The sequence below is a fragment of the Sarcophilus harrisii genome, chromosome 2 (assembly GCF_902635505.1).
Source record: "Sarcophilus harrisii chromosome 2, mSarHar1.11, whole genome shotgun sequence".
NCBI lineage: Eukaryota > Metazoa > Chordata > Mammalia > Dasyuromorphia > Dasyuridae > Sarcophilus > Sarcophilus harrisii.
The window spans coordinates 431995442-432023350 of record NC_045427.1 but is presented as its reverse complement, the minus strand read 5'-3'; the positions used below and the strand labels follow the sequence as shown (position 1 = coordinate 432023350).

Below are 27909 nucleotides of genomic sequence, written 5' to 3'. Positions count from 1 at the left end.
TAATCATTCAGTTTTTTATTGAGTCATTTGGGTGTGGGGGAGAGATTTATTGGATATCCACAAGGAAAGAGGAAGAGTACATGGGGCTAGGGGAAGGAACCCCCAATGGAATGGAACCAAAATGCAAACAACAGTACACAAACTCCAGGAGAAGCCTGCTGTCCTGGAGAGCAATAGATGTCACTGAAAAAGTTAATTCATACAGAGAAGGGCATGGCAATACCAAGAAGAACCAGAACTTGGAATCCACAGGCTGAGTCCCACAGTGACACACTTATCTTCAGCAAATCCGTGTCATAGGACAGAACCAGAGAGATCCAGACCATGGGAGAGAGAGCCCAGCTACTGTGTTTAATTCTCCATCAGAAATGAAGCCTTTCCTGCAAAAGAACAATCTTTCCATATCCAGCTATGACTCCTACTTGTCAGTTCTCGTCCTCTTCAGTTTTTAATGTACTGGACATTGGATCCCAAAAGCAGAAAGTTCTAGAGATAAAAGTAGAGAGAATACAGAAGAGAAAAATCATCCTCTACTTCCCAAAGAGACAATTCTAATTTAAGGAGAGACAAGTCATTTCCTTTGGAAACCCTTAGAAAATGGAAAGTCCCATTCTAACTAAAATGAAATCAACCCACAGAGGTCATAAATACTCCCCAGACCCTGTGATCTTAGTAAAACACAGTCTCTGTCAGCTGCTTCGCTATTTATCCGTCATTTTATAAACGGATGCCTTTCTGGAGGACTGGCATAAATGCCACTTTCTGTCATCTAAATTTTCCTTCCCAAGCATACAACAGCAAAATTGTAAGCTGTCTGGCATTACACTCCTGCCTCCTGATTCATTTCCCTTCACCCAAAAGAGAATCTATTTCTAAAACTCAAAGCAATGTCAGCTGTTGTTTACTATTGGACAATAGCAAGTGGACACCATTTTCAGCTTTATCAGCTTTATCATCATCATCATCACGGCAGTTTGGTAACAGTGGAAAGAATTTTGACTCTAGAGTCAGAGAACCTGGGCATAAATTCAGCCTCTTAGGTTTAGTAAGCAGCCGTATGACCTTGGACAATCAATCCACAAGCATTTATCAAGTGCTAGTTACATGACTGAGTGAGGTACATAAAGGGGACATAAGACAAAAAAAAAATGTAATAATCTCTACTCCCAAGGATCTTCTAGTCTTTCAGAAAAGTAACAGCCTCCCTCAGGCTCAGCTCCCTCATATGTAAAATGAGGATACTGGACTAATTGATCTCCAAGATCTGTTCAGCTTTATACCTGAGTCTACATTGTAAGTTTCTATTAATTATATGCTTCCAAGTAGTGTACCCAACACAACTGAATAATGCCAGGGTTACCTGGCTTTTGGAAATAAGAAGTGAGAATGTATTTGCTGAATTTCCTTTGGGTATTAAGCTCATTTTGCCATTTCTTCATCCATTGGACTGATAATGGCTAATGGCATGGAAAATTGATCAATATTTTAATTCTTATTTTGACACTCAGTTATGTAGAGTGGTTTTTTATATGTTCCTTATTTCTCATATCATTTCTATCCTTATTCATTCTATCCAGGCACTAAAGAAGAGCTGAGAAAATGCATCTCTCTCCCTTTTTTACAGAGTTGAGAAACCATAGGTATAGAATGTTACATATATGGTTATATTCAAGTCATGCAATTAGTTTGCTGAATTGTTCTTTTTTTCCTTTATCATTTGTTACACTGAATGGCTTGCTGAATAGTAAAGGAATATTATAAAAAATAAAGGTGAAAATAAAACTATCAATAAACATTTTATTTGACTCCTGGGTACCGACTCTGCATCTTTGTAGACAGAGTGGATTAGGAGTGTGGAATACAATACATAATGTCAGATTTAACTGATGGTGATTAACTTTGTTCCCCTTTCTCTCCATCCCCTTCTTTTTTATTCTTTATCATAAGGAATGGTCCACCAAGAAAGGGAACAGGGAGGAAAACATTAGAAAATATAGTTGTGTTAAAAACAACAACAAAAAAATGCTAATAATTTTTAAGAATCCAAGGACCTTGTCTGCAGTTGTTTCAGGAGTTATTTCAAGTTCTATTCTTATCCCTTCTTCTTGGGTCCCCCTTCAGTTTTGGGTTCTTTTGCCAATTCAAAAGTTCCAGTTCCTAATTCTGGCACCTAGAGAGAATATGCCTCTGAATCTGAGCCATTTTCTGGAACTAAGGCAGGTGTGACAAAAGACAAGCTGAGAGCAAAGATATTCAGATCAGTCTCCCAGTCCCCTCTTAATAGTAGCCCAAACATCCAAACCTAATTCCTCCTTGAGATTTCCCATGCTGCTATTTTCCCCTTTCCCTCAACCCACCCATCCCATCTTCCACTCTTGCCACTCTTTTCATAATCCCCAAAGGAGCCCCCTCAAATACACTCATACACATTTTTCCTTCTTGGAGTCCAGCATCTTCTCACTGACCTGATAAGGTTGAACAACAAGGTCGTGCAGGTGAATATTTCTTGGCATAGGGAGAGGAAAACCTATCTCCAGATTTTCTGAAAATTATCACATAACAAAGAGATTATTACACAGAGAATTCAGGAAGGGTAGAGATATCACCAAGAGTTGCTTTGTTCTATAAGTAAATAGAGCCCACCTCCTATCCACTTCTTTATTTCAGTATTTCAGAAGTTGTAAGATTTTTACAAGTGTCGCTGTTAGTCACTCTACCAATGCATCTTCTATCTCCTCCCCCTCCAGATGATGAGCCTCCCATTTAGCAAAGCTAGTCACTGGGCCCATGCTCAAAATCTTTCCACCTCAGCTGGACATGGCAGAATCTGTGCTCAGCTTTCTCAGTCCTTGAGAGCCCGGAAGATATTCCACACACCCAAAGAAGACACTCCCCATGTGGCACTTGGTACTTCTTAAAAACATAAATAATCTCAGTGAATGCCACAAATGTTCTGAGAGGAAAGCTAGGAGTTTCTAAACCCATTTTATAGATGGAGAAGCTGACAATTTGCTTAAGGTAAAGTGAGAAGCAGAACAGGGAGTAGAACTGAGACCTCTTGACTCCCTGACCTTTTCCATGTCCCCCACCCAAAGGGGATAGACCAAAGAAGTCTTCCCAGCTGCCTCTTACCATTAATAGCAGGTAACAAAGTGCTCAGAGCATAATAATTGAGGATAGCCTGGATTAAGGGCACCTGGAGGAGACAGGAGATGCGAAATAAACATACATACAATACATGAACTGAAGCAAAGGAAAATAAAGAGAATCAGGAAAACAGTATTAACAATAGCAACAACATAGAAAAAAATTAAATGGGGCACTATTTAATTACTAAATTTGGTCATGAAGAAGGAAAAACAAAATATGCTTCCTTCCATTACAGAAGTGGGGTACTACAATATGAAACACAAAATCAATTAATATATTAATTAGTTTTGCTGATTTTTTTTCCTTTCATTTTTATTTCTGAGTTCAAATCTGATCCCGGATACTTACTACCTATGTGACTCTGGCAAATCAGTTAATTTCTGTTTGCTTTAGTTTCCTCCCCTGATACCTGGGGATTATAGTTATTTATTATTTCTTCTTACAAGTGTCTCTGAGAAGGGAGGGGGAGGGAATCTATATAAGTGGTATAAAAACAAAAGATATCAATAAAGTTTAAAAGAAAAAATTAAAAAGAAAATCCACACACAATGTATATGGACTTAATAGTTAACGGGAATGGCCCTTAGAGATCCTCTCATCAAGAAGTGTAAAACTCAAATAGAAATGAGAGCCACGATGATTCTTTTTACAAAGAAATATTTCCAATGGTATGATCACAAATAGTCGGGTTGTCAAGCATCTGTGACTAGTAGTAGAAGTTGCCCCAGTGGGAACCCAATTGGAACTAGCTATTTGGGCAACAAAGCTCTTTTCTTTTCTTTTTTTTTCTTTTCTTTTCTTTTCTTCTCTTTTTTGTTTTCTTCTTTCTCTCCTGTACCTCTATCTACATAAGGTACTATATTTTTACCTATAGGTACTCTACTCAAAAGAATGTAAATTTTGATTTTTGAAGCCTCCCAATGTCTCTTGGTATTTACAGGCTAGACTTCTGTTTTAAGGACCATGCCTTAAACCTTAATCACTCTGGCTCTCATTGATTGGCCAACAATAAGTTCTAGACCAATACCCACTTCCTCATTGTTTGGGTCCTTATTTGTTCAGAGTGAAATCCTGAGAGTCTTCCCCTCTCAAATTTATTTTTTTATCTAGGAAAAAGATCCATTTTCTGCCTCTTTTATTCCCTAGGTTTTTTTTTTATCAATGATTGGGTGTTGTCTCAGTCAAACTAAAATTTGTTAAAGATTTTTAACAAGATCTCCCACTGTGTCTAGACCATCTCCAGTCATCCTGATCTTGACACCCACATGAATCCAAAGGAAAAAGTCAGACTGGCAACTTAGCACAGTTCTCCCTCACTTAAATCCAATTCACTTGCAGATCATGGCAGCACCTCCCAGATATCATGATCCTCTTTGAGAATAAAAAACCAAACAACAAATACAACACTGCTTAATTACTCACTCAAACCCCATCCTCTAGAGGAAGACTTCCCAAATCTCTCCCCTATATTCTGACTTACTCTGAGATCCCAAGACCCTGATTATCTGCTCCTTCATAAGGCCTTCTTTAGTCCCCTTATTCAGCAACTCCTTCTTCCAACTCCACACCTCCTACAACACTCTGTTTCTACTTTTCTCACATTTATCAGTAATGTTGTATATTATGGTTCCCTATATTTGCATTTTGTCCCCTCCTAAACTGGGAAGCTCACTGAGGTCAGGAATCAATCATGTTCTTTCTAAACTAATCCTCCCATTACTCTGAATAAAGCAAACCTTTAATACATGTATGCTGAATAAATGAATATATGTGTTCATATCTTCATTTTTAACTCTTTATTCTATGCTAGTTTATATTATTTCTTATCTTCTTTCTATCTCTATACTCTGTTTCTCCAATTAAACTATAATGCTATATTCTATAGGAAAGAGTAAATCTCTTCCTTCTCACTTCCCATTACCATAACTCAGAACAGAAGTGGGCACTGAAAGGAGATCAAGAAAGATGTAGAATGAATAATAAAGAAAAAAGATAACTTACATTGATTGGACCGATGTCTGAGTGTATTAGTTTCATGGTCAATGAACTATGTGAGAAAAGAGAAAAGGATATGAGTTACCCCCACAAAGTAGATTTTGCCACTACCAATATATGGGCAATCTCTTTGCCTTCAATTCACCTCCACCCTTAAAGAATTCTTGGGAAGAGTGTGTCTGGCACTATCAGGCCAGAATGTATGGAGTCCTAAGAATTTTGTTTCTCATGTTAGTTCCTGCATTCCCTGAAGATTTCTATGCTTTAAGAAAAGGCATAAACATTTGAGGACGAAACAAAGTAAGATGTGCATCAAAGAAAGTCAATTTTTACTTAGACACCTCTAGAGAATCAACTAAAAATTAATCGAAACAATTTAACAACTTCATCAACGTTACAAGATATAAAATAAAACCAAACAAATCATCCACAACATTATGTTACCAACAAAATCCAGTATGAAGAGAGAGAATGATAAATTCCATTTAAAATAATGATAGATAGCTTAAAATACTTAGAATTCTATCTGCCATGTCATATATAGGTCCTATATAACATAATTGCAAATATTCTTTATGATAATAAAACAAATCTAAATAATTAGAGAAATACTAATTGTTCATGAGTAGGATCAAATCAATATAATTAAAATGACAATACTATTTAAATTAATTTGTTTATTTAATGCTATGCCAATAAACACTACCAAAGGTACTTTATAAATTCACCTGGAGGTACAATAGATCAAGAATCTCAAGGGAACTAATGGGGAAAAAAAAGTAGAAAGAAAGTGGACTTAGTAGTACCAGATTTCAAATTATGCTACAAAGCCATAATTATCAAAAACAATTTGTTTTGGGGTAAGATATACAGAAATTAAACTGTGGAGCAGATTAAGTATGCAAGGAAATGAGCACAGTAACCTAATGTTCGATAAATCCAAAGATCCTAGCTATTGGGGCAAAAAAAACTCACTCTGACAAAAACTTCTAGGAAAGTTGGAAAGTAGTCTGGCAGAAACTAGGCAGCCTAACATTTCAATCATATATCAAAGATAAACTCAAAATGAATACAAGATTTAGATGTAAAGAGTGGTATCATAAGCAAATTGGTGAAGAATGGAAGAAATTTCCTGTCAAATCTATGGATAGGAGAAAAGTTCATGACCAAATAAGAATGAACTTATCTGAACAGCCCTTGACTATACAATGTCCTATGTCAGGGAGCAGAATTCAGAGATAATAAGACAAAGATTGTTGGATAGGATGAAGGTTGGAGAAAGGCTAAACAAATCAGGGTATTTTTGAAATATTATTGTGGAGTACTAGTGGAATATTACTGAGAGGTTAAAAAATGACTATAAGGTGTATAGGAAAACATGGAGAAACTTAGAAGAACTAATGCAAAATGAAGCAAGCACAACCAGGAAAACAATGTAGAAAAGAGGTATTGTGATAAAAATAGAAAGAATAACAACAAAAATCAAAACTGAATACTGAGAAATTACATTAAGCAAGTTCAGACCCAAAGAACAGATATGAGAATCTATCTCCCTCTTGCCTTTTTGGAGATGGAGAAATTGCACTATATATAAGGCTAGATTTTGTTAATGCAATGCTTGTTTTTTGAGTAGTTTTTATTTTTTAATCATTGTTATAGGCTTTATGGGTTGGAAAACAGTTGGAAAAGGAGGAGATATAAAAAATTTTGATGCAGATAAAGTCAAGAAAGATCAAAGAATGAGGTAGAAAGGACAAGTGTTGCTCCTGCATCAAAAGATCAAATCAAGACGGAATCTATAACAGTGACGGATAGCATGATGAAGGACCTAGAGACCTTGTATAAGGATTGGTTAGAAAAATGGGAAAACTGGTCTAGTTAATTTGGAATTGTACTTCAAAAGTTGCTAAATTGTGTATATCTTTCAACCCACCAATGCCACTAATTAGGTCTAAAAGAAATCAAAGAAAAAAGAAATAAGATTTTACAGACAAACAATTTTGAAAGACTAAAGAACCTTGGTCAATCAAATGACCAAATAGAAGGTCCATGGTGAAGCAAACTATCTACTTTCTAGCAAAGTGGTGTATAAGCTCATGTTGCAAAATAAGACATATTTGGGGGCATGGAGTATCATGCACATTTAATATTATGGTTTTATTTTTCCTTTTCCCAATTAGAATACAAAGAGGGAAGAGAGATAAAACAGAGTCTTATTCATTGAAAAAAATTAAGTTCCTTTATTTTTTAAAGAATATAAAGGAACTAGGAATGTTTACCCTGAAAGAAGATTTTGGAGACAGAAGAAATAACGCTATATATTTGAAAGCCTGACATATGGAAAAAGTTAAACTTTGGCCCCACAGGATAAAATTAGGAGCATGGAATGAAAATTGCAGAAAAACAAATAGATTTACACTCAATAAAAGGAAAAAAAATTAGTTTCATCCAAAAATGGAATGGGCTATCTCAGAACATTCATAATAGGTTCCTTTTTCTTATTTGTTTCCCCAGATCTTAGTATAGTGCCTTCCACATAATAGGCATCTAATAAACGTTAACTGATTATTGATTAATTGATTGGTTTTCTTTTACTAGGCAATCTTCAAAAGGTCAAGTAGTCACTTATCAGGAATACTATAAAGGGGATTCCTAATCAGGTATAGTTTGGACTTGGATGTTATGTGAGGCTCCTTATAAATTGAAAAATCTAAGGTTACAACCTAGAATTTTTTCTAGAGTGCTAGGACAAGCCCCCAAATTTTAAATTTAACTAATTTTTGCTGGTACTAAATGTGTCCATTCCTCTAAAGGAAAGTTTACTTATTATGAAGTCTTACTGAAATTGCACTTTCTTTTCTTGAAATACACCAGAAAATCCAAGATGTATGATTGCCAAACCCTCCTCTCACCATCCATTCATTCCATAGCCATTAGAAAAAAAAATAAGCTAGCAATTCCCAGAAAAAGCACAGAGGCTAGTCAGATATAAGGAAGAAAATTACACTTGTTAGAGGAGCAGAAAGATACAAACTTTCTTTCTCACAGTGGGTTGACAGTAATAACGTATTGGAACTATTTTCATTGTCAACTCACCAATCCTGGGGAATTAGGTATAACTTTCCACAGCAAACTGTGGAAAATTGAAATTATGAGTTATGTGTAGGTAATTTATTGTTATATATTTTTAATTATATTCTGCTGGACACATCAAAATGTTGTTTTGTTTTGTTTTGTTTTGTTTCCCTTTTCTGTTTTTCTTTTTTTAATTCTTTTTAACAAAATAAAAAAATGTAAAGTGTATATAAATAATAGCTACAAAAAAGAAATTATGAGGTTAGAAAATAAAATAAGAGGACCATCCCTTGCCGTTTACCTTCCTGGATTCACAGAGGAGACAAGTCTGCTGTCATTCACATCCATAGTGGCCCAGACAGTGGTTGTCTAGGAATAAGAAACAATCTTGTTAGCCCCTACACTTAATCTGTGATGAGAAAACTAACATAGGGATCTGGTGAGCCCTCTGGGAATAAAACTTAGAAAATCAGTGAGAAAGGAGTGGAACAGATAGTAAAGTAACATCTATATAATCCTAGATAGTCAGAACTGAAAGGAACCTGAAACTATGACTGACAGACAGACAGATAGGTAGATAGATAAACAGATAGATATAAATAGCTATATAGATAGAAATCATATTGATATATAGAAAAATAGATCAAATCTTAGAACATAGAAAGTCAGGTTTAAAGGATAGTAGAACATAGCTTTTTATATATTTTCACTAACTTTAACCAAAATTTAGCATTTCCTTCAATTATTAAAACTTTTTAAAGCATGATTCTAAGAAAGGGTTCATAGCCTTTATCAGATAGCACAAAAAAGTAAAGATCACCTAATCTAATATTTTTACATTTTACAATATGTTCATTTTAGAACATGTTTTACAATATATCCAGAGACTATCTTGCCTGAGTTCTCAGAGTAAATTAGTGTTGGACCCTGGACTAAAACCTAAATCAGAAGCAATAGATTTGGAATGATGGGGAAATAGATTTGAATACTGATATGGCAACTCCCTATATGACCTTGGAGAAATCATTTGACTTCCCTATATTTCAATTTCCTCATGTGTAAAACAGGAGTGTTGAATTAGATGATTTATAAGGTCCCTTAAAATTCTTTATCCTACTAGTAGCAAGCAGTCTTGTATTCTTGTCATCTCTGCTGTTTAGGCTAAGGCTGGTGAATCATATAAGCTGGGGAGTCCTAAGCTTCAGTAAAGCTAAAATTGATGGGGTATTCACACTGTGTGTGAATATGGTGAGCAAAGGAGACCACCAGGCTGCCTAAGGAGAGTTGAACCAGTCCAGACAAATAGCTGAATAAATTAAAGTTTTCACGCCAGTCAACAGTGGCACTGTCCCACGAGTGGCTATCATACTTCCACCCTGAAATAAGGAGAGCCAAAACAAACAAAAACTCCTCTAAATCCCATGATCCCAGTGTATTTTTTCTTTATCATCTTTATCATGTCTACAATTTCATAATTGTATAAAATTTTTTAACTCAGCAATATTAGAAGGGGGTCAACAAAATCATAATTGAGGGAAGTAAACATGCGATTTTGTAATTAACTGCATGTATGGAATATAAATAATTCAGTTAATTAGGGCACAAATTAGGCACTTCTATCTACCTGGTAGAAGTTTATCCAAACAACAGGAATGATGCTTAGAAGAAAATAATCTCTAGTGCAGCAACTTGCAAACCCAAATCAGTGACAGCAAATGTCAGTACTATTGAAGGACCCTACATCTCAGGGATTTGTGAGTCAATCCTTCCCATATTGGCTAATCCCAGACTGACCATACTGAGCAGGAATAGAGGCACCCGGACGGAACTGGGTAGAATGACAAAGGCCTGGAGCTCCATTTCTGGTGTGAGAGTCACGTTCCCTTGACTGAAGACCATGACGGGAGGAGAAGGAGACGATATCCGAAGTTCCATTTGCATGTTGGGATACAGCTTGCCCAACTACAGAGGTTAGAAAAGGAAAGTCAAAGACAAGGGCAAAGGAAAAGGGATGCACTGCATGCTTCAGACAGATTCATCCCTACAAGTTCTCTAGAAAAGTAAGTCTTCATTTTTTATAATCTTTTAAAGTAAAATAAATCTATGAGCTATATCCCAAAATTAAGTTACTGGTAATAAGATTTTAAAAAAAAGGGAATTGGCACTTAAATAGTGACTAATTTGTGCTAGGCATTGTATTAAAGGCTTTATGAATGTTATCTCAGTACATCCCTGCAAGGTAAATACTATTATTTTCCCCATTTCATCTAAGGAAACTGAGGCAGATGATTGACTTGTCCAGAGTCACATAGCTGATTTGAACTCAGATTTTCCTGACTCCAGGCCCAGCTCTCTATCTACTTGTATGACATAGCTGCTACTCTTAGTAGTTGACAAGGAAAAAAAAAACTTAGGTTTCACATCTAACTATTGATGTCTATCTGCTGTGTCTATAACTAAAGTCAACCTTGATCACATTAGTCAAGAGAATTTAATAAAGTTTACTCTTGTCCAAATATTGTGATTCTGCTACTTACTATTTGGGTAGCTTTGAGTAAGCCATTTATTTTCTCAAGATTTCATTTTCCTCATCTGAATGAATTCAAAGGTGATTTCCAGCTCTAATCTACAAAGTTTCTACTGGAAATGAATTCTTTTCAACAATAGCACATTCTTGCAGAATTATGGGAGCCCCAGGAGGCAATAGACGGAGTACCAGGCGTATAATCAGGAAGGCTAATCTTCCAGAGTTAAAATTTGGCCTCAGACACTTACTAGCTGTGTAACTCTGGACAAGTCACTTAATCCTGTTTACCTCACTTTCCTCATCTATAAAATGGACTAGAGAGAGAAATGACAAACACTTCAGTATTTCAAAGAGTCAGACATGACTAAAAAATGACTGAACTGAAGGAGGCTAAAGGATTTTGTTTTAAAAGGACTTTTTTCCCCAGGATCACCAAAGGTTTGGAAGGAAATGTAACTGCTTTGAGATTACATGAGTCTGTGTTATTTCTTCTGAGAATGGAGCCTTACCTGAGGGATCAGAGCTCGGAAGGAAGAGGTGACCAGTCGGATGTGAAAATTCGAAGGAATCTGGACCAAAAGAAGCATGGTAGAAATTAGAACTGGCAGAGGGCCCAGAACCCTCCTGCTAAGAAGGAGAGACTGTCAGTTGTCTAGAGCTAAAAGAATTGGGATGAGCTGAAGGTTAGCAACCTATCTCTCTCTCTCCCACTCCCAATCAGTGGATGTTGCTGTGGTAACCGGAGAGCAGCGCTGTAATTACTGGGATAAGGGCTCCCACCAAAATCCAACATATTCCCACCCACCTTCTCCTTCTGGTTAAAGGGGGACAGATGATCTAGAGAGACACATTTTTACATATAGGCACTTTCCTTTGCAGTTGACACATGGTCTTTGAGTTTATTGTGAGCAATAAAATCTTGGAAGGAGTTTTCATCAGACACTCATTCCAAGAGCCCTAAAAGCAAGATACCGAAGGTCTTCTCCCTCAGCTTCCCTATCATCCTCTACCTCATCCTTAGGCTGCTGGTTAAAGTCAGATTTTCTCTGAGAAAAAAATAGAAGTCCTTTTGCTACTCCACTTTCTTAGGAAAATGTTTGAAATTTCAAATTCATTTTCTTATCCAAACCCATAATGATCACAGAATCCTAGGACTTCAAAAATATAAAGGAATTTCATCTAGTTTAATCCATACCTGATAAATGCATTTTGTAACTAGAGTGCTCTACCTCCCTCTCTTCCTCCCCCCTTCTGTCTCTTTCTTTCTCTCTGTTATTGTCTCTCTCTCTCTCTCTCTCTCTCTCTCTCTCTCTCTCTCTTCTCTGACTGCCCCCAAAACAGTATACAGGAGTGAAGATCCAGTTCACTCATAGCATAGAAACCAGTACTGCCCTGGATGAGGGAAAGAACTATCTTTCCCCATTCCCTTTTAAGCCACATGACCCTGAGAAACAAGCATGGGGTTTTGTTTATTTTAATCTGTCCCTTTCAGTTCTAGCTGCAGGTAGTGAAATTCCTGGAATTGTACCCAAACCATGATGTCTTGTTGACAGGATTCCAGACTGAGTATTGCAGCTGGCTCAGCAAGGAAGCTTGAGAAGCCAGGCTTACTGGGACTCAACCAAGAAAAGCTGCAGACTTGGAATGTAGTGGGATTAAGCGAGGTAGGAACTGAGTTAATTTATGAATTTAATTCCCCTACCTGCTTAGAGAATCAGGTGGTACATAAGTATACTACCACATATTGGAAAGTAGGTATGTGTATATTTGTGTTTATCATACTTTTGAAATGAATATTCCTTTGTGAAAGTTAATCTGACTGTTTAGTAATTAAATGGATCAGCATCAATAGGAGTCTGGGACAATAGCAGAGAGATTTGACTCCCTTTTCCCCTTTTAGGGTACCAGAGAACCCTAGGGAAGGGTTGAAATATAATATATCTATTCTTCAGGGAGTCAGTGTTACTTATATTTTGTATATACAAAATTGTTTGTTTATTCTCTTCCCTATTATTAGAATGTAAGCATAAGCAGGGAATATTTTTTGCTTTTCTCTATCTCTCCTGCACTTAGGAAAATTGTCTCATAATAAGTACTTTAAAAATGCTTATTGACTAGTCAATTTTTGTACCTTCCCTTCCACCTTAGATTATAAGCTCCTTGAATAATTTATATTAACATTGTAAAAATGAACAATTCTAAAAGACTTGAGGACTCTAGATAATACAATAGCCAGCCATGATTCCAGAAGACTAATGATACAGAATGGTACCCATCTTCTGATACAGAGGAGTTAGATTCAAGATAAAGAATAAGCCATATTTTCATTGTTGTTGTTGTTCATGACAAACATAGGAATCTGCTTTTCTTGAGTTGGAAAAAGGAGGCAGGTGGGAGGGAGAAAATATAAATTCCTGATAACTGGAGAGAAAAAAACCCCTAAAAATATAAGGTACTTCCAAATCAATGTCCTAGCTATCTTTGTCCCTTCTAGAGCTGTAATTTTAGGAATTCTAGTAACTTGCTGTGGTCCTTTCTGGTAGAAAGATAATGGGACTTTAGTCCCAATATAATCAAGCTCTGATTGTACCTTCTGACCCTAGGGATCACTTCCTTTAAACCTCCTTCCTTACCATGTCATCTGTGATGGTATAGTTCATGGTGCCTGCCTCCCAGTAAATTTGGCTGGCTGTATTGAAGACGCTATCAGAAATTCCAAAGTAAACCATGAGATCATGGTCTTCAGGGAGATTCATGGCAGCAGGTACAAAGGGAACAGAGGATCGATGACTTTGCCTGAAAAACTCTCCCTGAAAAAGAGAGAGAAATATCATTAGCCAAAGGCTTTCATCTGAAAATGCTTTTAGTTTTAGTAGTTAGTTTTCTGAAATCATACTAATACACAGAGTAGGTAGTCACCCATATTGTTTTGATATGAAGGTTGCCTTACATGACTGCCAAACTCTCTGTCCTTCAAAATCTCCCTCCTCTAGTGCCTACAAGTCCAACCATTAGAGATCTATTCCTTTTCACTAAGTATAATCTTGCTGTCTCAGAGCGTTAGTTTTTTTCTTCTATAAAGTAGCATTTGAACTGTCTACCTCACACGGTTGCAGAGAGGAAAATATTTCATAAACCTCAAAGTGCTACAGAAATGGGAGTTATTATTGCCATGTCCTGAATGAATGTGGCCATTCCTAGGGATCATTATATGCCTAATTATAGCACACAGATAAATTCTTTCTCATATTCAAAGGTCAAAACAGTCTGGAAAATAATTCTTTCACATAGTGCTTTGAGACGTACAAAACCTTTTCTTCACAACAAATCTATGAAGTAGTGGCAGAATTCTTATAACCTGTTTCATGGATGAGGAAACTAAAGTTAACAAACTAATTGCCTTGCTTATCACAAAGCTTATAAATTCTGGAACTACAATGGATGGAACTTCCAGTGCTATTTCCTCTATATCTCAGTTCCTGAGTTCCTGAGGGTGAGGAGAATCTGGAGTTACAAATGATATCTGAGAGGGATTTTTATCTTCTCTAGTCCCAAGACCACAGGACAAATCAGTGAGCAGTAAAGGAAGTCTATAACCCAGGTCTTCCAAAACTTAGGATGGCTCTATACTTCAAGATTCTGATGTGCCCTGGGGCAGAACTAATGAGAGATACAGTCTCCTAGGTGAATAGCACCTAAAGATGGAACCATCTCAGAAGCCACCTAGTCCAAATCATACCCAGATCGTGAATTCCATCTTGATCATTCTTAACGGTTATATGATATACATAACTTGCTCTGTTTCTTTTGGCTTGCTTGTCTGACATTTTTTCTTAAAGTTAATATGTAAACATACAAAATTCAATTCATCAAACATTTAAAATTCAATGTAAACATGCAAATGTCAATGCAACAAATCCTTTTGTGCAAGATTCCATATGAGGTATTCCTGATAAATTAAAAACTTATCAGCCCCTGTGTATAAGGAACTTATTTTTTATTGGGGATGGGGGAGAAAGCATGTAATATAAAAACAGATAAACGTGTTAAGGGATACAGACTGAAAAGGGAGGCAGATAGAGCATTGGGCTTGGAATCAGCAAGACTCATCTTTACGAATTGAAATCTAACCTTAGACCCTCAATAGTTGTCATTATAGCAACTCACTTAAGCCTGTTTGCCTCAGATTTTCATCTGTAAAATGAGGTGGAGAGGAAATGGCAAATGACTTAAGTATTTACTCCAGGAAAATCCCAAAAAGGGGTTCACAGAGAGTCAGACACAACTGAAATGCCCGAATAACAATAGCAAGACAGTGGGGAAGCCATGATCACCCAGAATATTTAAGAGCCCAAAGAGCTAGGGGCATTAAGGAAGATTTTACAGAGAGAGAGAGAGAGAGAGAGAGAGAGAGAGAGAGAGAGAGAGAGAGAGAGAGATATACAGGAATAATAAAAGAAGGAAGACATTACAAGTAGAAAACATGGTTGATATAAATACATGGGATCTTAAGTTTAGGCAATAGCCAAAAATACAGTTTAGTTTAAAATATAGAGTGCATGAAAGAGAGTAATATAAAATAGACTGAAATGTTAGTTCATATCTATATTTCAGAGGATCTTAAATGTCAAGTTAAAGAATTTGTATTTATGTTGAAGGCTATCTTTGCATGTGTTTAGAAAGATAAAATACTATTGAGAAAAAGAATTTATATTTGCTGTGGAATCATAGATCTTGAATTAGAAGGGACCTTAGAGGTAACTTAGTCCAAAATCTTCATTTTATAGATTAAGAAGCAGACTCGGGGTGTCAAATATGCTGGGTTATGACTTCAGAAGATTCGCAAGCCTTTTGACAAAGAGGGAGTGTATTATGGTTACAGAATATGGGATATTCTTAAAGACGTGGCTACTGTGCTTATATGTTATGAAAGGGGATTCTTGAAACAGCTAGATGTTGCAATGGATAGAGTGTTGGACCTGGAGTCAAGAAGATCTGAATTCAAATTCAACCTCCCTTTATTATCTATGTAGTAAATTAGCTCAAGTGAGCTAATATTTGTAAAGTACTTAGCGTAGTGCCTGGCACACAGATGTTTGTTCCCTTTCATTAATCATTGTGAAACCCTGGACAAGCCATTTATCCTTTGGATGATTTAGTTTCTTTATCTATAAAACAGAAATAATAATATCTACTTTCCATGATTATTATGAGGATTAAATGAGATAATACTTTACAGTGTTTGCTCCCTTTCATTATTCACTGGGCAACCCTAGACAAGCCATTTATCCTCTGAACGACTTAGTTTCTTTATCCATAAAATAGAAATAATAGTATCTACTTTCCATGATTATTATGAGAATTAAATGAGATAATACTTTACAATGTTTTATAAACCTTAAAGTGCTATGTAAATGCTATCATCTTCGTGTCATCATCATCATTATTTTTGGACAGTCTTTGGTAAATAGCCAAAATGTTAAAAAAAAAAAAAAAAAACATCAATAAAACTTTTTTTGAAAGAAAGTGGAAAACAGTAAGGGGATCTTGAAAAGGACAGATAGGAAGCAAGGCACAAAAACCATGTCTCATGTCTTCCTTTATCGTACCTACTTCTAGGTTCTGCATAGTGCAAGTCCTTAGTCAATAATTCAAACTGTGGGATATATAGCAAGGCAGCCTGGTGACTGGGAATATAATTTCTCCAGCTATGCTCTTTGGGGAGGACAGGATCATCAGGAGGATTCTCTTCCTGCCTTAGCTTCTCAAAGTCTGCCGAATGGAACTCCTCACCTTAAAGAAGGTGTCCAAGCTGTGGGATGAGGCCTGGGGAGGCCCAGTCAGGGAATAATCCATGCCGGCAATTTGGTCAATCTTGGCAATGACTAGAAACAAAGAAAGAAAAATACAGTCAGGTTTTGTCTGTTATTCCCAATATTCTCATCTGCTCTGTCTGACCTGTGGTTCCCACAAGTCCCACCCAGAGCCTAGATCTCTGTTGGGCCAAAAGTAGTCAATGTATCATCAACATTCTATTCCCCCATTCTATACATTATCCCTAGAAACTTTACAGAAAAATTTTCGACCTGTCTGTACTAATCACCACCAAATGCCTGCTCCTCCAGACCTACCTGCTCAGCCAATGATGGTTCTTTCTGAAACTATATGATGGAGAAGAGTCTCCATTAATCATTTCTGCTTCGGAATAGCTGGAAGCTTTCCCTGGTTCTGCCTGAGGAAAGCAACCTCTCTACCAGAGTTGAGTACATGACCTTCTTTCCCTTTAATGAAGAGTAGGGGACTATAGGTATGAATATTGCTTATACAGTCAAATGTGATGACGTTCTGGTTAATTTTGCTAGACTTTTTTCTTTTTAAATCTGTGTATATTTAAATCTGTACAGGGAAGAAATATGGAATAATGATAGAGATCTGGTCTTGAAGCCAGGAAAGTCTAGGTGTGAGCCTTGCCTCTTACACATACTGGTTGTGTGATTCCAAGCAAGTCACAACCTCTAAGTTTTAGAGAAGGTGCCAACCTGCACTGGTAGAGGGAGTTTCCTCATTCAGAAGTTTCCAAAATCATTGAAGTCATGGGTCTAGTTCCTATCTCTATCACAGAGTCCTAGACTCCATTACACATGACCTTTCCAAGGAATTCCCTTCCTGCACAGGTTTAGAAGAGATTATAATCAATGAGTCTCCAATCAATAAGGAGAAGAACTGACCTCATTGTTTTAACCAAACAAAAATAAGAAGAGAAATCTGGTGTGATTTAATTCCCAAATTCATTACAAATGAGATTTGATATCCTTCTTATCTGTGCCCCAACTTCCACGTTATGGATAATGGAACGATAGCTTTCATTTCCCACACATAATCCAAAAATGGAGCCAAGTGGGATCCATACCTGGGAGAGTCTGAAGATAGGGTTGAAGATCTGAAGCAACTGACTTCTTGACTATCTCGCAGATCTAGGGAAAGTGAAATAGGTCATAGAGTCAGAAGCAGCAGGTAAAACTGCCCTGGGAGCCAAGAGGACCAGGCTGAAGATCTGCCCTTGACCCATATTGATTGTGTAACTCTGAGTAGTAGTTATTCATTGCTCTAATATGAGTTGAGGAGAAGGCACCAGAGGGACTCCATTTACCTGGGAGTTCCCTTTAACAGTGAAATCATAGATCCATTACCAATTATACAGCCAGAGATGATTAGAACCTGAAAGAGCCTTGGAGACTAATTAGTCCAACTCCTTCACTTTATAAATGGGGTAATTGAAGTCCAATGAGGGAAAGTAATTTGCCCAAATTTATTCATGTAGCATGTTATCTGCAAAACTGGGACTAGAACCTGAGTCTTACTCCCTTTGCAGAATTCTTTCTACTATAACTCTGATCCATCCTTTACAACCCTTTGTCCTCCCTAATGGTATTTTATTTCTTTTTTTAAATAGTATTTTATTTTTTCCCAAATATTGAGACAATTTTTTAACATTTTTTAAATTTAAATTTTTTAGAGCAATGTTGAGGCAAGGTAACTGAGGTATATGCCAGTCCCAATGGATGGCATAAAGAATTCTAGCCTGAATCTTCTCCCATCCCTGCCCATCTCTGATCTTTACTGAGAGGCAGCAGTGGAGAGAAGAGAATGTGGCCACTATGAGCAAGGCCATCAATGTTATCAGCAAAGGTAATAAAGATGAAATATGGTACAGGAGAAGAGTGACGCTGGTGTGGGGAGACCTAGGCTCAATATCACCTCTGGCATTTACTACCTGGGCGTATCTGGGCAAGTCACTTAACCCTCAGACAAATCTTTGTATCTGTAAAATGAAGAGTTAGACAAGATAGTGCCTGAAGTCCCTTCCTGCATGAGATCTGTGATCCTATGACCTTGGTACTCTGCCATCTCATCCTGGTCACTGTTTGGATCATCCCAAAGTACTTGGACAACAAGACAAAGAGTCTCTGTTCTTTTGACATAGTGTGTTCCTGGAAATCACATCATAAAGGGGATTGTCCTAAAATAAAATAGAAATGAGTAGGTGACACTGAGGATAGAGCCTCAGACATTTTTTAATGTGTGACTCTGGAAAAGTCACTTTATCTCTGTCTTCCTCTGTCTCATTATCCCAGGGATAATAATAACATCAAACTTCCAAGGTTGGTTGTGAGAATAAAATGAGATAATATTTATAAAAGGCTTTATAAACCCAGAATTCTCCCCCTCCTTAATGCTATCTTCTGGCTTCCTTCAGGTCCCAGTTATAATCCCACCCTTTGTTAGAGGCCTTCCCTTCATGTGAATGCCCTTCCTGTGGTTATCTCCAGCTTATTTTGATCTTGTTTGTGCTCATTTTATAGATGAGGAAAGTGAAGTTCAGAGGGAATGATAATACTGTATATTTTACTTAGCGTTTTAAGAATTCCAAAGAGTTCTCCTTTGAAAAAAACTTCAAGGTAGGCAGTATGGGAATTATAATTTCCATTTGGCAGCTGAGAGGAAGGAAGGGTCCTCACTCATAAATAATTCATGGTAAAGATGGAAACTTCAGCCCAGTTCTTCCATCTTGTGCTCTTTCCACCCCATTAGCAGCCTTACTAGGTAGCTCAGTAGATCTGAATTTAAATGTCACTTTAGATATTTTGAAACATTGGACATTCAGGGAAATAGCACCTATCTCCCAGAATTGTTGTGAAATACTCTGCAAACTTTAAAGTACTATATAGAGCTCACGTGCAATCATAGTGCCCTGGGGTACCATTTTGTAATTACAACAATTGGTTCTGGAGGAAAAGGTTTGAAAGGGCTTAATTGTGGTCCAGAGCTCCCTTCAACTTGTTACCTTATCTTCCAAGAGTCTTCTGAATTTGGACTCAATATGGTGTTGGAAGAGGTTCAGCAGCCACCTGAGGCAATAAACATAAGTATTTAAAAGTCAAACACAGACCAGAAAGATCCACCATGACCAGAGCTGCTCTGGATATAAAGAGGGGAAAAATCCAAATCATCCCCTAGCTGTGACCAAGTCCCATCTGGAGGGAAAGGGCATCCAGACGACTTTTCCCAAATGTAACAAGTACTTGGGGAGGCATATGAAACTTCAAATAGAACCAGCACATTTATTCAGCACCTCCTACAATATACTGCAGTGGCAGCTGAATTAGGATGTAACCTGGGGAAGAGAAAGAAGGGAAGGAGTCAAAGTTCTACCTGGACAGGCCTTGGGACAGGGTGATAAAAGGACACTAAAAACTAGAGAACACAGGCAGAGATAGGCCCTTCGATCCTGAAAGATCTAAATGACATTTCCCTAGAAAAGTCCAAAGTGACTGTGAGATCCCAACCCTGATCGAGATCCATAACTACATCAGTTGCCAAAGTATCCAGCCTGTTGCTATGGACCTATATAGGATTTGGAGACAGAAAGGATATTAGACATTATCTAATCCAATCTTCTTATTTTACTTAAAAAGAAACCAAGGCTCACAGAAGAGAAGTAGCATGCAGGAAAAGGTACACATAGGCATTCAGTGGCAGTGTCTATGGGATTCCAACTCATGCCTTCTGACTCCAAATCATTCTTTCCATCAGAAAGCTGTAGAATGGATGACTAAAAAATTCATTTTCTTTTCTTTTTTTTTTTTTGCAGAGGTTAGATACAAATCTGCAGATTGATTGCCCACTGGTCCAACTCCCATGAACCTTTAAGAAACACTTTTGTTGACTTGGTCATTTTATACAACACATACCAGAACAAGAATCCTCTTTAATACATTCAACCATTGGCCATTCAGCCTTTGTGTAGAATACCTCAAGTGAGGGGAGAATTTACCGTTATATAAGGCAACTAGTCTATTTTTGGAAAACTCTCAAGAGGTTTTTTGCTTATTTGTTTTCTCAGATATTCAATCTTAAATTGCTTCTTTGCAACTTCATCTTCCTGGTGGCTCTCCTTTTCAATCTATACATATTCCTAAAATTACATGATCAAAACAAATCATAGTACTCTAGATGTAATATGATTAGGGCAGAGTATAAAGGGGCTATCATCCCAGGACCTTTGCCTCTTAGTGCAATCAACTTACTCTCTCAGCTTTTTGGGCTTCTAGTCTGTCAAAAACTCCAGGCCTTTTTCAAAGAAACTATTACACATGAGGCTGATTTTTTGAACCCAAGTTTAATACTTTACATTTATCTACATTTTGCCATATTAAAATTTTACCTCAATATTCTTTATCATGAACTTTTGGATTCTGACTATTGCCTATTATCTTGGCCACCAGCATCAAAGAGGACAATGATAGTTGATCTTTGTGCCCCTATTAGAGGAAGAATTGTGAGAAGGATAGACCATGATATTGACCCACAGAATAATTCTTGAGGATTATAAGAATTACCTACCCAATTTTCCCAGAAACGTCGAGATCAACGTCCGCAATGGAGCTTCTACATTGTTTGTTGGTGACTGTGGGTCTCCCAGAACTATCACTGCTCAATGCCAGAGATACCGAAATGGAAATACCTTTAACTTGCAGATCGAAGGAACCGCTTACTTTCCTAATGAAGAAAAAAGAAGAGCTAATGATTGGAACCAGGAGGGACTCTGCCCGAGAGGATAGATATAGTTGCGCATATGGTGTTTTGAGCATTGTTCAAGAAAAAAAATTCCTCTTTATAGCAAAATTTTGCTAAATTCTGTAGCCATGGAAATGACCCCTAGGTTTTCAAAAGCCATACCAGTTGAAAGGAGCTCTAGCAGGACCAAGCTGAGGAAACTGAGTAAAAAATGACCTTTTGCCATCATTTGAGAGCCAGACTAAGTTTGGAGATGTTCTTTGCCAGTTTGATCACCGGGGGGTGATTTTTAAGTACAGAGAGATTGGTATCTTCATTAGCAGAGGGAGGTCCATTTTAGGGATCTCAAGCAGCCTTGAAATTTTGCCAGGGACTTACTTCTCTGCTGTAGAGATGCACAATGATGACTAACAAAGGGTCTTTATAAGGAAGAACCATGTTTGCTCCTGAACTGCCACCTTCATTTTCCCTCACCCTAATAGTATCACCACCACTATGTTTGTCTTCCAGGATCACCTTGCCTCATTGCCATGTCAGTGCACCCATAGCCTGGGAACACTGATGATGGTGGGGTATGCTGGCCCTGGGTGCTTTAAGGCTCTTTCTCATTCTCTACCTCTCCAAGATTAATTCGGCTGAGATTCCAAGAATTCCTCCTTACATATTACTATAAAAAGATTCTTTGAGATTGTTTTCCAATTCTTCTTTCAGGAAATATGGTTATCATAAAATCTATAGGTTCTATAAACTTCCCTGACTCATCAGTCTATCATAATTCCATTCCTTCTCTTAATTTGGTTAAGAGCCAGGGACAATGAATGGGGAAGTGGGAGGAGGGGGAAGAGAGAGAAAAAACTGGTCTTGTAGACATGGAAAATGTGAGTCAGTGATGTAAATAAATTCTGTTAATGATTTGGTTAATATTAGGAAGGTCTAAGGAGAAACATCAAGATGCCAGGCCTGAGGAAAATGAGATGGAAGAGAAAGGGACATGCTGAAGATCAATTTTATGGTTTTGCTGTGAGTAGGCCCCAGTTGGAACATGAACATAATGCCCCATCAGGAATGATGGGTCTTACTCAGGAAGGCACTAATCCCAGGCAATGATGGTGGGCCTGAGCATTTTCAGAGCTGGGACTGTGGGAAGAGCTCATGTGATAATTTCTTTACTACTTCCTCCATCCTGAGAAGATTGATTAGTATGAAAGTAGAGTTGAGAGTTTAAGATTTTGGTCCTTGTTCTGCAACTATCGACTATGTGACCTGAGAAATTTTTTTTTTTGCATTTATTTCCTTGTCATTAAAATTGGGGAACTGGACTGGATGAGCTCAAAGGTCACTTCCTATTCTGACATTTTGTTGTTAGATCCCTTCCAAGTCTGATACTTTTTTAAATAAAAGCTTTTTATTTTTAAAATACATGCAAAATTTTGTTTTCTTTCTCAGGTTTTTTTCCCCCTTCTTGATCCGATTTTTCTTGTGCAGCAAGAGAACTGTATAAATATGTATGCATATATTGGATTTAATATATATTTTTACCATATTTAACATATATTGGATTACTTGACATATAGGGGAGGAGGTAGAGAAAAATTGGAACACAAGGTTTTGCAAAGGTTAATGTTGAAAAATTATCTGTGCATATGTTTTGAAAATTAAAAAGCTTTAATAAAAAATACATGCAAAGATAGTTTTCAGCATTCACCCTGAAAAACACCATGTTCCAAAATTTTTCCTTCCCTTCCTTCCACCCCCTTTCCTAGACAACAAGCAATTCAATATACGATAAACATGTGTAATTCTTCTGTATATATTTCCATATTAATCATGCTGCACAAAAACGTCAAATCAAAAAGGGAAAAAAGTGAGAAAAAATTCAAGTAAACAACAACAAAAATAGTGAAAATACTATGTTGTGATCCACATTCATTCCCCATAGTCTTCTTTTGGGTGCAGATGGGTTTCTCCATCCTAAAACCATTAAAATTGACCTGAATCACCTCATTGTTGAAAAGAGCCACGTCCATCAGCAACTCTGATTTTTTGTTAATTCTATTTTTTAAGATCCTTACTTGTTTTGACCTCTTAGATTTCTGTGACTAGGAATCTTCAGCCTAGAGAAGAAAGAAAGAATCACTAGAATAGAGAGACTACTGTGAAACTAGAAGCTTACAACAATACCCAACTTACACAAAAGACTTGCGTGCTTTCCAATCTCCATCTACATGGATAAAAGAATTGGAGATAGAGGCCTTTAGGCCTTCACCAGGCACCAGATTCAGTTTGATGTTCTTCAGTTCAACATTTTGTATCCTAAGGCTAAAAAAGAAAAACATATATGGTAAAGTGAAGGGAAAACAAGGCATGTGGGAATGGGCCTGAGCAGGAATATCAGGATCCTGAAATAGCCTCTGGAGGCTCATTCTGATGGTCTTCTTCCTTAAAGAGCTTTCCTTAGGGAGTTACAGAGTCATATTCTTAGTAGCTTGCCCAGCATGTTAATAGCTCAGGTTTTTAGAGCTTTAAAGTTTATGAAATGAACTCTATAGTGATTGTTTTATCATTCATATTTTACCGATCAAGAAAGTGAGCCTAGATGATAGGAAATGATTTGTCCAGGATGACAATGAAGGCCAGAGTCAGGATTTGAGCTTTGGTCAACTGAATCCAAGACCAGTACCCAACCCATGCAGACCCTCTACTCTATTACTCAAGCACCTCTGAAGCACATCATTTTTTCACTCTCTTGCCTTCAATGATATCTCTTTGAAATCAGGTCAGAATGAAGACCTCTGAATGTTCAGGAAAAAATAAGAAAATAACTCATAACAATCATGAGAACAGTTTGCATTTCTACAGCACTCTAATACTACAAAGTACTTCCCTTAAAATCATGGTTCCCTCAAGTGTAAAAGGGAATAGTAGCATTTCATTAACTCTGATGATGCTGGGCCTATAATGGTAGGAAGCATATGAGCTGACTATTTTTATAAAACTCCTCCATTCATTTTTTATACTAATTCTATCCCTCATTAGTTTGCTCTTCTGTGTCTCTTTAATGTCACCAGAAAGAATCCCCAAAATGAGAGCAGATGATTACCTTTATTCACCATTCCTCAGAATGAGTTGGGAATCAATTACTTTGGAAAGATAAGCATGTTTCCAAAGCTTCTTCTGAACCCTATATCCAAACACTAATTCTAGAGAGCTCCTTGATCCAATAGAGAAGGATTTTCTCTCTTCTCTCTTCCCTATGAGTGCCCAAGACCAGTCCCTCTGTATTTGTACCTCTGGGTTCCAAACTTACCACCTTACCTCCTGAAATTATACTCCCCGTGTCCAAACGGTTTGATCTTAAAATCCCCCTTAAAATCAGGCAGAGTCATCATCAACAATTCTTTTTCCAAGGTTTTCACTCCCTCAACACCAGCTGCAGAGATAAAGAGTTGAATGGTATAGGAGGGTAGGTAAATGAGAGTTGTAAACAATTGCAAGTGCCAAACGAGGAGTTTCTTTGATTCTATAGGAAATAGAAAGCCATTGGATTGGTGAGTAAGAGTATGTGTGGGTATCTGCAAAGCTATGTTTATGTATACATAACATACATATTCCATTTACACACACACACACGTACGTATACATGCATGTGTGTGTGTGTGTGTGTGTAAATAGAATCCTTGAATCTGAGTTTTAAGAAGGTTTGGAATTGGGCAGACGGGAAGTACGGAGGCTAATTAGGAGACAACCACAAGAGTCTCCCCAAGGGGTGATAAGGATCTGAATGTGTGTGGTGGCTATCTGAGTGAAAGGAAGGGGACATATTTGACATGGTGGGGAGCTTGGTTATCTGAATATATAAATAGGATGCAGAAGAGCAGGGAGGTTACAGGTGCAGGTGACTAGAAGGATGGTGGCATTCAGTAACAAATTGGGTTTGGGAGAAAGACATAAAGATGAAAGCTAGAGATAAATGCATGTATATGTGTATAAATATACATATATGTAGGTATATAATATTATTCATATTGAGAGAAACTAATAGGGTTACATGTTTATAGATAAATATACCCATATATATATAATATTATATATATATATATATATATATATTACATAAGCTGGATATATCTGTCCCTCGTCTAGATAAATACATAGACACACACACACATATATATATACATACATATATGTAGGTATATAATATTGTCAAGAGAAATTAATAGGGCTACATGTTTATAGATAGATATACCCATACATAAATAATATTATATATATATATGTATATATATATATATATATTACATAAGCTGGATATATCTGTCCCTAGTCTAGATAAATACATAGATAGAAATATATATACATATATGTAGGTATATAATGTTATCCATATTGAGAGAAACTAATAGGGTTACATGTTTATAGATAGATATACTCATACATAAATAATATTATATATATATATATATATTACATAAGCTGGATATATCTATCCCTAGTCTAGATAAATACATAGACATATATATACATATATATACACATATATTACATAGGATTGGAGATGGATTAGATAGATAATCAGACATATGCATGTTACATATCCATATATTACATAGAACTGGAGATACATAAATAGATATCCTATAGTAGTAATATGGGGGGGTAGGACCTATGTGTCCATCTCTGACCTAGCTGATGGTTAAGCAAATTTCACCCTATTCTTCTTCACCATTGGGATTTCTGTGTAATGAGGCTAATATTTAACTGCCTTCCCTGCTCAACCCTCATCCATTTCGAATCCTAAAGCTGTAGTCTAAAGTGTCCTGTACCTTTGACCAATCTCAGTTCACATCTGCTCAGAGCTCAGGACTAGCTGTCAGAAAAGCTGCATTCTAATCCTACCCCTGACACTAGTGACTTTGGACAAATTTCTTCCCTTCTCCAAAGTAATGAAGCACTTAAACTCCAATGCTCTCTGATGTCCCTTCCTGCTCTGACAGTCTGTCTTCTAAGCTGGGAAGATAGACTGCTAGCTAGTAACTGGGAGGAACTAGGTCACTGTTGGGGATGTTGCCCAACTATTGCCTTGGGACATCCTCCTCCTCTTTCCCCATCTCTTTTTCCTCCTCCTCTTCCTCCTTCTCTGTCTCTGCTTGTCAGTTTTATCTCCAGACTCCTTTCTTTTTCTCTCCCTTTACTTAGCCATTCCTTTATTTTAATAAAAGTCTCTGGGAGGATTCATCTTGGATTTTACATTTCTTTGCTTAGCTTCCATCTCACAAAACAGTTAATGAGAACTGTTAACATTATATACTATTTCATTTTATTCATCCAATGGTCTATTCTTGAGAAAATGGCTTCCTTTGAGTTCTCAAATGCCTCCTCTTTCCCCTCCCTCCACATGCCAGGGCACAGATTATTAATCTTCATTTGACAGAAAGGGAAACTCAGAAATGAGGAAGTGACTGATTGAAGACTATAAGATTTAGAGTTGTAAGGGATCAAAGGAGATCGTCTAATTCAACCCTCCCATGTTACAGATGAGGATACTAAGGACCAGAGATAATATAGTAAGTAAGTAGCAGAGTTGGGATTCAAATCCAGACCCCCTGACTTCAATTAAGTCTCAGTCTAACTTCCCATGCTGCTTTCTTAAGATGCTGACTAGGTAGAGAAAAGTAGAGAAAAAAAAGGAAAAAGCACATATTAAGGGACTACTATGTGCAAGCACTATTGTTCCATGCTTTACAGTATTATCTCATTGGACCATCACAACAACCTTGAGGGTTAGGTGCTACTATTATCTCCAGGAAAACACACAGTCTACAATAAGTGCTTGAGACCTCATTTGAACTCAGGTCTTCCTGTCTATCCATTACACCATGTAGCTGTGCTAAAGTCACTAAATTACCTTGAAGGACTAATAAGAAAACAAACTACAATGTCAGACATCCAGTCAGTAAGACTGAAACCAGTTTCTCCTGATAATTTTTCTAGTGAAATAGCCCTAGAAAGTTACGCCATATATCTGTAGCAACCTTGTGGGGGCAGGTAGAAGAAAACATAGATTTTGTATTTACAATGAAGAAAGTGAGATTCTGAGAAGGCAAATGATCTCCTTTGATCTTATCATGCTAATAAGTAGCAAAGCTAGGGCTAAAATCTAGATCTTTTTTTGCCAACCCTACCCCATCCCTTAACAGGTTTATCTGTGCAAGTAAGATATGGGAAGCCCTCAGAGATGTTCCAGTTCCTTACCATAATTCAGACCCTTCTGGGTGATCCTGGCCACTATTCCTGGATTGCTGCCATCAACCCGAGAACACAGAACCTCCAAGAGCACCAATAAAGACACCAATACGCAGCTCTGGGCCCTCATCATCATTTCAAGGTTCTTCCTTATAAAAAAGAAGTGAAGAGCCTGCTGATGTCTCCCCCAGTGTATGGGGAAGCTGGAGGACACTGTAATTTATAGCAGGGTGGAGGAAGGATCTGTAAAAGGGAGGGCCTTCCTGAATTACTCTGGAAGTTCCAAGGTTCTGAAATGAAAGATTATGGGTGAAAAGAAAGGGAGAATAAGGGGGAAA

The 27909-nt window shown here is 37.2% G+C and overlaps 1 protein-coding gene across 1 annotated transcript; it reads right to left on the bottom strand.

Moving 5' to 3' along the window:
* On the bottom strand, window positions 1–27909 carry LOC100934317 (lipopolysaccharide-binding protein). The gene is made up of 15 exons (XM_003759063.3): window positions 27581–27909; window positions 24641–24755; window positions 23516–23644; window positions 21152–21307; window positions 19593–19656; window positions 17658–17721; window positions 16541–16632; window positions 13381–13557; window positions 11257–11316; window positions 10015–10182; window positions 8522–8589; window positions 5152–5197; window positions 3133–3196; window positions 2466–2542; window positions 1–486 (listed from the first exon to the last, which is right to left on the bottom strand). The coding sequence occupies exons 1-15, from the start codon at window positions 27705–27707 to the stop codon at window positions 442–444; spliced, it is 1452 nt and encodes a 483-aa protein (XP_003759111.1). The 5' UTR covers window positions 27708–27909; the 3' UTR covers window positions 1–441.